The 12856-nt window shown below is 38.8% G+C and overlaps 1 protein-coding gene across 8 annotated transcripts in view; it reads right to left on the bottom strand.

Annotated features, from left to right (window-relative positions):
• NCKAP5 (NCK associated protein 5) overlaps positions 1–12856 on the bottom strand; it is a 431207-nt gene that overhangs the window by 54469 nt on the left and 363882 nt on the right. For 6 of the 8 annotated variants that reach the window (XM_032189919.1, XM_032189920.1, XM_032189918.1 and 3 more), the window contains exons 11-14: positions 10564–10668; positions 7221–7412; positions 2912–6738; positions 2053–2230 (exon numbers count right to left, since the gene is read on the bottom strand). In XM_032189919.1, coding sequence (XP_032045810.1) covers positions 2053–2230; positions 2912–6738; positions 7221–7412; positions 10564–10668 — 4302 coding nt within the window. The remainder of the gene's footprint in view (positions 1–2052; positions 2231–2911; positions 6739–7220; positions 7413–10563; positions 10669–12856) is intronic. The other 2 variants (XM_032189922.1, XM_032189924.1) reach the window with 2 other exon arrangements.

Genomic DNA, 12856 nt, shown 5'->3' with positions numbered 1-12856 from the left:
TCTTTATTCTAGATGTCTTCAGCCTTTTAGCACTAGATATTTCATTCAGGAATTGAATGCCGCAAAAACAAAACATGAAACTCACAGAGATGAAGCATATAATGCAACTCAATCTCCCAAAACAATATTAAAAATACTTTGATTCTCAGCGAACAAAAGAGTGTGTGGTATAGGATAGGTAATGCCTTTTCTCTGTGACTAATGTGTCCTAAAAAGCTAAACAGAATAATTAGGATTTCTCCATTATTTATATATATTAAGGGCAATCTTGTAGTTCCTTAATAAACTGAAGTGTGTTTCTTGAAGATACACTTAAAGTCCTAAACGACTATTATTGCTGCATTTAGAAAGACTGCACAAATTGACAGACAAAAAGCACAGCAAATTATTACAGCATTAGAAAATAATAAGTTAGAAAGAAATTGTAGAAGCGATGTGCAGGGTTTTTTGTACTTCTGTACAGTGAAGATATACCCTAAGCTGTCAGGACCATATTAAATGGGGCATAGTTAAACTGAGTGGCTCTGATAAGGGGCTCTGCTTTGCTATCAAAGTTCTAGATCAGTTGGATTGAATTTCCTGCATATTGCACATTTCCAGACTTTCATTCTCTCTCTTTCCTTTCCGTGACACTACAAGGACAGCCTTAGATACGCTTATAATTTGTGGTTTTATAATGCAGGAGACATCTACATTTTCAAAGAAGAGATGATACCACAATAGTCAGGAGAAAAAAGTTTTCCAACACACGCATTCTGCGCATATTCCCTTTAAGTTTTAAAAAATGACCTTGTGGATATTCTTAGGAAAGACATTTGCACTGAGGTAAAATATCTTTTGCCTGAAGTTGAAACCATGTGTGTTCATACTTCAGACTTAACCATCTGAAACAACAACAAAGAGTTTCTCCAGTTCCCATTATGAAGCTTTTTGAATTGTTTTAACCTTGAAACACATCCCCCCCCAAATGTATTTCAAATTCTCTAAAATGGAATAGTTGCATGTGCTGTACTTCAATAATTCAGTTTTATCAGAACAGAAGTAGTAGCTTCATGTTCAGTATATATATATTTGGCATAAATTTTCAGATTATTTTGTGAAAAGTGATTATTTGTAATAACAATCATAATAATATGGTCAAGACAGCTACCAGGAATGAGAAAAGAATGCTTATGAAGTTCAATTACATGAGATCAAGTCAAAGTATCTCTGCTCTCATGGTGCTTGGGCTTTAAAACATCATGGGAAAGGCCCTTTCTGGGCAAGAAATCACTCGCTAAATTCCAAGGTTAATTATTAAAAGCTTCACAAGGAAGGGCACCCATTCGGTTTCACTTTAGGCTACAGTCCTGGGCTGTGCTTACACTATTCAAGGTACAGAAAAGTTAGCCACTCACATACCCTTTCAAGAATCAGAATCTAGCAGCTAACAGAAAATAAAATTATTTTTCTTCGAAATCACAACATTGCTATATTCGCTAGGTAAATTAAAAAATCAGGTATAGTTAGTACCTTATTAAAATGTAAAACTAACTACAAGGCATTAACAGGGAGATTTTCCACGGTACAGAGTCATGGGTGAAATGTATGCTTTTGCTTTTGAAAGACTCCTTCTTAAGTGACAAATATTCCCCAGTGTGGTCAAATGCTTTGCCTTTTCCCCACCAGCATTGCACTTTTTGGGCTTAATGTTTTCTATAACATTCAGAGTAATGTTCAACACTGGCAGGCATGCAATTTTCAGGGAAAGGGGAAAAAATGGAAAAAAAGAAAATGGTCCTATTATTACACTGTACTGCAGTATGATTATAACATCGCTGTGCATATATCTCCACTGAAATTGAATTGCCAGCAGAAGCAGTAGGACCTTCATGACTAGCTGTATAATCTGGCCTATAGTCAAGCTGCCAACTTCGGTATTAATTCACAATTCTCTCGCTGCACAAAATCATATATAAACAGTTATTATCCTGTTTGTCTGTACTGGCAATAAGGAACACATCCAGAAGTTAAAAAGAAGGTAATAACATTTTCATGTTCTAAAGCACTTACCAGGGTCTGATTCTGCATTTCCATATCAGCTTTTGTGTTGCTGTTTTTCTTGTGGTTTCCTTGAGAGCTGATAGAGTTGCTGTGAAGAGAGGAGCCCTGGGAGCTGCCCTTCGACACACTCCTGTAGGAAACATTATTTGATCCACTTTCTGTCTGCTGAGCTGCTTTCTTATCAACTCTGCAGGTAGAGAGTGATTCCTCTGATAAATTACATTGCCCTTCTTCAATCACTCTACTTTTCCATTCCTTTAATGTTTAAAGTAACCTCTCCATATCTTTCTGTCTCTAGACCTTTGAGTGATAAATGTTTCTAACTAGCCTTGATCAAATCTGTCACTTGCAATTTCAGGTAGTATATCAATTTAGTCTTTCACATGTAATGATTTATTTTATATTTGTGACTGCTGTGGGGCAAATGTGAAAACACAATATAGCAATTGCTACGTTCTTCTGTGACCAAAGGTTATGGTAGCTAGAAATGTAACTAATTCTGACTAGTTTCCAAACATGTTTACTGGTTAGAATACATGGAAATGGAATTCATTAAAAGATGTACCTAAGTATCCTCTATATTTACACATCGTCTGCCTACATTCTTGATTTCTACAATAATTTCGTATTTCTATCAACTTGGATGTAACTTCCCATTCTTTAATTTCAAAGACCATTGGTTTGGTTAACAAGAAAAAGTCAACAGAATTATCATTTCATTATTAATACTTTTTTCCCTTAAAGATGAAAGTCCTGATAGTTTACAAACCGATTGCTCCCATCCATTCTTAGTCTAAGAGGAACATACATTGAACTTAGCATCTGAGGATGCCAGCAAAGTTACACGGCACAACAAAATATCCCATACCTGTTTAAAAGTTCCTTCATAAAACTGTCTTTCGGTGAGTATGCAGCTGTGGTGGAACCTCTGACTTGTTCACACCCAATGTGGCCGGACGTGTTTTGTGATGGTTTCAAAATTTTACTCTCCATAGCATCACCTAAAATGTCATTGTTTGTTTTCCTGTTAATTTCGTTTTCCATTTCACAGCGTTGTTCAGTTTGCTTTTTTTCTTTTCTTCTCTCTAATTTTGCCTGCTTAATTCCAAATCCTGAAACCTTTGCTTCTTTTTTTTCTACCTTTGTTTTAGGAACATCAGGTTTCCTGCTACTCAGTGCTGGGAGCTTACTCTTTCGAAAGCCAAACCAATTAGCTATAGAGGGCCCTGTCTTTTGTTTAGTCTCCACAGTGGGAGATTTGTTTTGTTCCTGACCCTTCTGGACATTTTCTTGGATGCATAACATGACTTTCTCCTCTATTGTAGGCTGTAGAGCAGGCGAACTGAAAACATCAGTAACCTCAGAGGCTTCTGCTAACTTTAAAGACATCTGCTGTCTTTGTGATTTTGTTGCTTCCAGTTTATGAGGACACTTCATTCCATCCAAGCTTTGAAATGATGAAATCTGTTTGGAAGATGCAGTAGCTGATGCTTCTAACTCCAATTCTGCAGGCAAAATGCTTTTTTTATTTAGAGCTTCATGTTTTACATTTTCACTGTTTTTCTCACTCTGGACAGATGGACTGCGTGCATCCTTTTGAGAAAATGATTTGTTTCCATCACATTTTGAAGTGCTGTGAAACAAGTCTACTTTTGGAGACGATCTGAATGGCAGTTTGCTTGGGCTTCCATGCTGGCTATTGCAATTACTCTTATTTCCAAGAAAACCTTGTCTAGAGTACGAATTTTCAGTGGTTTTTGAAGCATTTGAAGGAGTCTCTTGTGTCACTGCTGACCCAGGAATGGCTTTGATTTGAAGTCCTTCCATGGCTGAGTTCTGCCTTGTTAGAGAATTTCCTCTGTCAGAAGTATTTGTAATAATCTGAGTCCGTACTTTTCCAAGACCTTCTGTAACAAGAGCAGATGGCTTTTCCCCTGTATGAATGCTAAAACTCTGACTACGAGCTTTCGCTCCATTCATGCCCAGAGCTGGTTTCAAGTGTGACTTGTTGCTGGAAGAAGCAGATCTCTTAACTAATTTGCTTTCTAATCCATCTACTCTGTCTACCACCAAGCTGCAGTTTTCATGTGGCTGAGGTGATGCTGTATCCATACTAAGTCCCACAGTAAAATTATCTTTTATATCGATATCAGACTTAGAGTCTTTTAATTCAGCATCCATTGCACCTCTGGTGGTTAGGCATTCATTTTGCTTGTACTTACTTGAACTCACATTGCTTTTGGAAGCTGCATTTATACTGTCTTTTTCCTGCTTCCCTGGGACGGTAGAGCTCTTTCGGAGAAGTTGAGGAGATTTGACAAATAATTTCAGTCCTACGGGGAGACGGGTTTTCATTCCTTTCTCATTAGAGTTTTGTGTAGCATTTGCAGTGTCGCTACCATGAAAGGATGACAATGGGGAATTGTTTACCTGAGATAGTAAGGGCTCGCTTGTGCTTGTGGCGTGACACTGAGGAGTTGTGGGGAGAATGTTTGGCATCTTTTGAGGCTGATCAACCCCACTGTCACTGGAAATATCTTTTTTGCTGGAATATGCTTCTGTTGAAGAAGTTGTTTCCAGTGACGGACAGCCCAGGGGAAAGGACCTGTCTGTTTGAAAGTTTGTGTTCAGGAGCTCACGATTCCTGTGGAGACCTGGCTGATTAGGGCTTTTTGGGCAGACTTGCTTTGTGAAAACTTTGGAAAGTCCTTGGCATGCAGTATGGGGTTGCTGAGATACACATTTATTTTGCATAATTGCTTCTGCATTTTCCTGAAGGTAAGATAACTCAATTTTGGCCCCAGAAGATACAGCTTTTGCTTGCAGTTCATGACTAGATTGATTATGAAAGCCGGAGTTCACAGCTCCTTTTAATGGTGATGATTTCAGTATATTTTTTGCTGTTTCACTGGGACCAGCTCCTTCAAACTTTACAGCTACAGGTGATGAATGAGCATAATCAGGCCGAATCAACAGGGATGTTGACCTGCCTGGAGGAAGGGGTGGGGATGGTGATCGGGCTTCTACAGTTGCCAAGTCGCAATGAAAGTCTCTGGTTGGAGGTTCTCCATAGTCACTGGGCTCTATAAGGTGCTGAGGCAACAGTGGTGATGCTGGGCTCTGACTCTTTGGATACTTTGTCCCATTGGCCCTGCCTGGACGCTTTGAGCTGGGCAGGAGGTGGGCAGGGGGCTTTGGAACCTGGAAGTCGACTTTTGAGTCAAAATTATGAGGTGGACTTTGGGCCTTTTTGACTCTGGAAAGCTTTACAGGTGGCAGAGCAGGTGATTTTTCAAGGGTTGCATGGCTCACTGATGTAGCTACAGGTGTCTCCTGGCTCTCCATCATCATAGTTTTTTGCGGAGAAAATTTCCCTCTGCTGGGTATTTTAGTCAAGTTTGGCTTTTGATTGATTCCTGTATGAACAGTGAAGCTTGAATTGGCCTTGTATGATACCTCATTCACTGGCTTCGCTATTTTTTGCCGTGGAGCATTTTGCAGTATTATTCTTCCACAGCGTGAAGATTCACTGCAGGTCAGGGGGACAACCGTATTTTTATTACCTGTATTATCCTCAAGAGTGTTCTTGGTTTTATCTTCAGATCCTTCTAAAGCAGTGTAGTTTCTAGCACTGCCTCCTGTCTGCAAATTAGTTATTCCCTGAGGTATAAGTTCAGTATATTCAGCACTGGACCTAGTTTGTGGCTGGTTGATTGAAATTTCATTTCTTGTTACAGTGACAACTCCAGTTTGATGCGAGCTGAATTCAATAGGCTCACCATCCTCGGCATCAAATATTACGGTAATGCACTCTTCAGAAGAGGTCTTTTTTATGACCTTTTGTTGTTTAATGAAATTACATGTCTTTGGCCTAATATCTGACTGAGCAGATACCTGTTTTTCCTCTTTGTCAGTAAACTGAGAATTCTCTGTGACTACGAGGACGTCAGAGTTCTTTGTGTACTTCTCAGAAAAAGGACTTGATAATAGATCTGATGGACTCTTCTCATCACTGCTTTCTATACGCAATTCATCCAAGACTTCATTGTCATCAGTATCTGAAAGCTGAAAATTAAGGTCCTTCCAGCCCGTATTAGCATGGCTTTGATCTAACTGTAACTCAGGCAGCTTTGCTCTGGTGCACAGTTTTACTTCTGCCTGAAATTCACTGACAAAACTAGTTAATTTTTCAGGTCTTTCCTTTGAATTAAAATATGAACTTCTTTCTGGCAAATGTTTCCTATTAGGGTCCCAGTCAAAGAGACTGTCAGAAACACTGTGAGTTAATTTGTTACAATAGATCCTGCAGTCTTTGCTGGGTACTTCCTGCAGCAATAATAAGGATGAAGAATCGTCATCTGCATCATCATGTGAATCTGAATCATAAGAGAAAGTTTTATGTTCAATGCAAATACTTCCCATCTCCATTGGCTTACAATGAGTCTGTTCATTATGGCTGCCACATTTAACACCAGGGGAATATATTCCTTCATTGGAGTTCATGCAGTCTTTGTAACCCCATTTTGATATTACTGAAGGTGATTCAAGTAATATTTTTTGCTTCTGTAATTTCTTCAGCCCTTCTAGGATGTGGTTTTCCTTGACACGAGTTGGAGGTAGATCATCTGCAGGACTTGAGAGGTTACTTGGGAGTGAAGAACCAATGCTTATTCTTTTATCCCAGCTCACGGATGACTGTCAAAACAAAATAGAACTCACATATTACTCACAAGTGCCGTTAATAAAAACGTTACCATTTTATTAAAGAGATTTAGGAGTGCATAGGGCATTACGTTTCATCCATTGCTATTAATAGCAATGTTCTTTTTTAATGCAGGATTTCATACTGGTGTGAAAGCTGCAGTGGATTTAAAACCTGTAGGAAGAACAATATGAATGGAAGGATTAAGATAAAGAAGGAGAAGAACAATTTGGATTGTGAAAAGACAGAATAAATGTCACAATAAATGAGGAAACTGCGAGCAAATTGGAGTGATAAAGGAATTGTTAAAAAAAATAAATGAGGGAGAGTGAGAGGGAGGGAGATGGCAGGGAGAGAACTCCTGAGTTTAGTGACAACTGTTTTAAATACAAAAGAAGGAAGAAAATTAAAAAATATATAAAAAAATCTGAAAGTCAGCTTAAGCTAACAAATGAAACAAATTAATTTCATTTACCCTTTTGCTGCATGTCTTCCCATCATTCCAAGTGTAGGAGGAACCACTGGAATATTCACTGCAAGCACTTGAGAGGGAGAGTTCACTGCTACTGCAGCTGCTCCGGGGATATAGGCGGCTAGGACCTGTCGTATTTAATTGACTCTGGCATTTCAAGACAGGTATACTGGATTTCACATTCTGCTGGCATTCCTAAAACATGAGAAGAAATAGAAATATCTCATGGCTGGAAAAAGATCGTTTAACTTCCCCCTGATTAAGAAGGACAAAGAAAAGCCAGTAAGCTACTTACACCTTCCTACTACGCCATTAGTGTCTGGTGATTTTCATATAGAGAACTAAGTTAAAAATTGCTAATATTTTCATTTGTCAGGGGAAAAATCCCCGATCCTCCATGTTTTTTCTTTATTCTTGAACAAGTATTGTCCTCTTCTTTTGCTAAAGATTATTCTGAGTCTACTTGAATTATGCTTTGTACATAAGCAGCATGCTCCAGTAAGATACAGAAAACAAAGTTATAAGAATACAAGTACATCTTGACAACTGCATTATAGCCCTGGAATGTAACAGATGAGGCTGTACACCCTAGACAAGGTAAATTAATTTAGTATCCCAAGCAGAATGTCCACTGAGAATGGAATCTCTCCATTACAGTCTAATTTTGGTTTCCTATCTAGTTCAAAGCTTTGTCTAAGAAACTCTCTGACGTAGGACAATCCATCTTTGTGTCACTTGCAGACAGCTGAAGCCTCTTGCTTATGCAATTTATTGACACTTTATGGCTGCCTTTAGTACTTGTGTAGTTATCGCCCCTCTCCAAATGCAATTTCAGCTGACTGTGACTAAGTGCCAGCTTTGAGGAAGAGAGTAATGAAGAGCAGATAGCACTTTAGGTAAAATATTAAACCTCCGTAGGAGTATCTAGGATTACTTTAATTTGTTTCCAAACTAATACTCTTGTGCCTAACAATGTTAGAGCTTCTTTAACGTTAAGCGCCCGCACTGTTCTTTTAGGCGATTCTCCAGTTTCCTTACCAAATCTGACATCTTTTTAATTACCAGTAACACCAGAAAGAATGACACAACTCTATTTCATAAAACTTTGGTTTGAATTTCATTAAGGCAGAGTATGATTGTGCAACCTCAAATATTTATTGCTTTTTGCACATGGATATAGCCCCAATTAATTTTGCATAGATGAAAAATTTACCTTTATATTCAGGAAGTCACAAGAAATCTGAAGTTACAGGATCCACAAAAGAAATATCAAAACTACACATGCAACAGACGCAGCTGCTTCATGCAAATCTCTGGAAAAATGTTCAGTTTGTACGCATTTCTCATACACCAGCATGTTTATTGGACTTCTGCTCATTTCTTCCACTTATTCCTCCACAACCTCCCATTTATTATTGCTAGGGCTGAACAGCTTTTGGTTAAATGGGAGAGCAGAATTTTTACTGCTGAGGAGTTCATCAGTACAGCTGTTCATTGCTGAGCTGACATAATAATGTTCTGTTTTTGACAAACTTAACTACAGGGCAAATCATTATTCTCTGTCACAGGCCAAACTTATGAATGGGAAAATCATTTAGAGGTAGAAAGAGCACATTTCACCTCTGGGAGTTATTGGTACATGTCCTCCTAGGAAGTCAAATGGATGCAGGAGGAATAGCCTTTAAATCTGTTGACTCTGGGAGGAATACATGTTTCAGCATCAGACGCAGGATGATGCCTTTGTTTTTAGCTCTGAAGCAGACTTTTTGCTTTGTGGAGACAAATTACACTTTATTTCTGACACCGTGGCTCCCATGGGAGACCCTCTCATCAGCTGCCACAGCCATGACGGCGTCGTTCCCTGTAAGGCTGACTGAACAGAGGCCAATGGTAGCATATGCCAGCTCTGGCTATTTCAGAGCCTTTCAGCTGTGGCACTGGAAAAAGATGTTATGTCAAATTTCTGCCCTTTATACTAAGCTATGTCCTAGCCATCATAGTGTTGAAGGGAAGGATGCCTGGATAATCCTTTCCAATAAGAACATCCTATAAGAGAAAAGAAGGGATCGGAGCCCAGTGAAAAGTACTGCCTTCCCTTCCTATCACCTTGACTAGTGTGTGGGCCTGTCCATCCCCTTGCTTCGTTTCCTTTGCACCAAAAGAGAAGAAAGGCATGTTTGGTTTTCTAGTTTTAACAATATGAAAAGAGGATATAAAAGTGAAGCAAAAGACCAATATATTACTGTAATTGTCTTTACTGTTGAAGAGATAAGAAAACGTGCAAAAAATATCATGCCATTGGAGATTCTGAGTTAGGATGCCTACCCAACATCTAGATTGCATTCAGATTACTAAGAACTGGAATATTCTCTGGCAATTTGCCTTTATTCTCTAAATTCTCTCAGAAAGTACTTTAAATTGTAAGTTTATGATGCATTAATTAAATACATTTAACTTGTATATGGGTTTATTAACTGACATGGTGAAATGTTAATTTTTTGTAATCATGACTTTTAAATCATTACCTTTAACGAAATTGGAGTACAAAGGCCCGAATGTAATACTACAATTTAAATACCTAATTTTTGCTAGACATCACAGAGAACTGAATCAGACTATAAAAGAGACAAAACTATACACTTAGAAAAACCTAACCTGAAGGCTTAATTACATATCATACAAAGGGTTGTTAGCATTTTCGTGAACCTTTGAAACAATGCCTTTTCATTATAATACGTACTACAAAGGAGATTACATTTTTGTTGACACTACTACACTTCGAGATCAAAGGCACACACAGGTTCAATGTTCTGTTCTTGTCCTCTTTATTTCTCTTTATTCCTCTCTATCTTCATGTGACTTTTGTTTTTTAAGCTACTTTTCTCTTTGACAATGAAACATGAAAGCCACACTGGCTAAGATTTTGCCAAATAAGCACAAAGCTAACTCTATTTGAAAAAAAAAAAAAAAAGCAGAGCCCATGAATTTTTAAAAGTTCATACATAATATATCATAAAAGTGGATGAATAATATGGTGTATGGGCTTTAATAAAAAGCTCCTTGACCATTTCTCAGAGATTCTGAGATGTAATCAATACCCAGAAAGGTATCTTGGGGACATTGCTAAGATTTATGCTTTTTTGCACAGAGTGACACTATCTGCTTACTATATCAACCGAGGACACAATATTGAATTTCAGAGAACAGAAGGAAGAAGAAGCATTGTTATCTGCCTCAACAGTGTTTCAATTCAGAGATCAGCTTTATGCCTCATCCCTGACATCAGACTTCAGAGGCGAAAAGGAAGGTGCCGAACGAGGAATACAAGGACAGCACAAAAACTCACGTGGATCTGAGCATCAGCAGTTCGCGATTGCATCAAGCTTCTGTTTCTTTCTACTTCTGAAAGCAAATCCCCAGACGAGAGGTCTAAGATGCGTGAATGGAGTTTCTGGGGGGTGGGGAGGTTAGAAGGGAATGAGCAAAGCATAAGCACTTGTCAAGATCAGCATTTTTAAAATTCCAAACTCTGCGGTTAAATTTCAAGGGAAATGAGGACCCCGAGGTAAAAGAGGATTTGTTCTGTTTCAAAGTGTTGCTGTTCGTGCTTGTTTTGTTCCAGACGTCCTGTCTGAAGAACAGGTTGTTCTTCATCTAAAACAAACCATACTTTTTCTTCCAGCCTCTGTTTTGCAACTTATCATTATTTAATATGCAACAATGACAAATGACCATGAGTTCCACCACTACCCATAGAGTTTGACAGGTTTCAGGGAAAAAGCATAAAAATGAACTACAAAATTAACATTTATAAATCAATCAACATGTTAATGTTGTTTTATTTACGAGCTGCTACACCTTGAATGAATGATTGCAAAAGTGACCCAATTTTTAAACAGCATTGATCTGCTGAAGGCCTCCCTTGCACACATTTTAACTCAAAGTCATTAATGTCATCTGTTAGGAACAATTAATGTGAATAGAAAATAATTGCATCAGGGAACTAGGGACTCAGAGGATTTTGTGCATTAATATTCAGATGCTGTTCGATTATATACACTGTTCTTTCCTTGGGTTTTGCTTGGAAGAACGACTAAGCTGGTGCCACTTCCTCCATATTCACCTGTATACCAATTACTAAGGCTTTCAGTGTGCATTAAACCTGATTTGTTTTAATTGCAGTTTCAATAAAATCCATGATTTATGTGAATGCCTTGGCCAATGGCTTCAACAGAAGAAATACCTGCAGTCTTGTCAGTCACTGGGCCCACATATCATGTAACAGGCAGTATGGATCTTATTCACAGTCCACCAAAATCAATGAAAAAGGACTTTAAAAGAAAAAAAAATCAACACAAACACCTTCCACCTGCAGGAACCAGCAGCACAGCCCCTGCCCTAGCACTGCTCCAGGCTCCCTTCCTTGCAAAGGATGTAAACCAGGGGGGAGACTTGCTGAGGCTGCTTGCGTGGCCCTTCACCCTGCCCATCCAAAAACCTGGTAAAAGACAGAAGGAGACTCTCTACCCACTGAAGTCCTTCCCCACAGCTCAGCAGTAACAGTGACAATGCAGCTCTTTGCTGGGCCATGAAACATCAGTTACACGGTACCTTACAGCTGGATGTGCCCCTGCCTGCTCTCCTGGTACTCGCTGCAGAAATTCATCTGCTGGAAACCAAGCAGGCAGAGCCACAGGGCCATTGCTACAGCCTCTGGATCTGCGTGCTGTGCTTCAGGCGCATTTCAGAAATGCTAGCAAACCTTATTTTTTTTCTTTTTTCTTTTTTTTTTTTTTTTTCTAAAGAGTAATTAGTAATTTGGGAATAATTTCTCAAGAGTTACATATTCATACAGGTTTTATGCGCTGGCTCTTCAGGAGGTGCTGTCCTGCTGCAGATTATGGCAAATAGCTTCAGTGAGCAATGTTCTGCAGAATCATATTTTGTCCAACATATTGTTGGGTAGATTAAAATGCTACAAGCACTCAGCATCCAATATACATTTTATTATAAATATTAAGTACACTCAGGCTATGTGTTTTTTAACACCAGGGATGCCTATTCCCTAGTTATTCAGTGTGTACCCTTTAAAACGTTATTACTAGAGTTACCGTTGGGTGTTTGCTCAAGATTTAAGCTCCAGGTAAAATGCTTTCCCAAGCTCACAGATTTACTGACTTAGTACACGTGCTATTCTTGACAATAATTCCAAGTGCATCGTTGAACCACCAGAAAATTCCACTGTTTTCTGAAACAGGAGAACCTGATGCTATGAACAAGTGTTGTGCTTGCTCTTGGCAGAGGAATTACTTTCTCCAATGAAGCCAGCCATCTGATTTTTGCTTCCAGAGATTTTTTGGGTGAGTTACAATAGCCAGACCTGTGCATTCAAACTGATGACAGGGGACATCTGAGATGGATGAACATTTACACCTGAACATCTATTTTCCCCAAAGGATTCTAGAAACAGTGCTATAAGAGTTTTACAGTTGTAAAATTGTCTTCTTTTTCCAGCAAAGCATTTTAAGTAGCTCATTACTTAAATGGGAACATGCATGCATCTCAGTAAGGGAAACAAAATACACCCTACAATGTCATCCAGTGGAACTTAGCGTGCTGCTGTTACTGTCCATGTCAGA

This window comes from Aythya fuligula, chromosome 6 (assembly GCF_009819795.1).
Source record: "Aythya fuligula isolate bAytFul2 chromosome 6, bAytFul2.pri, whole genome shotgun sequence".
Classification (NCBI taxonomy): Eukaryota; Metazoa; Chordata; class Aves; order Anseriformes; family Anatidae; genus Aythya; species Aythya fuligula.
Note: the sequence above shows the minus strand (reverse complement) of the source record. Positions and strands in the feature narration are given on the sequence as shown.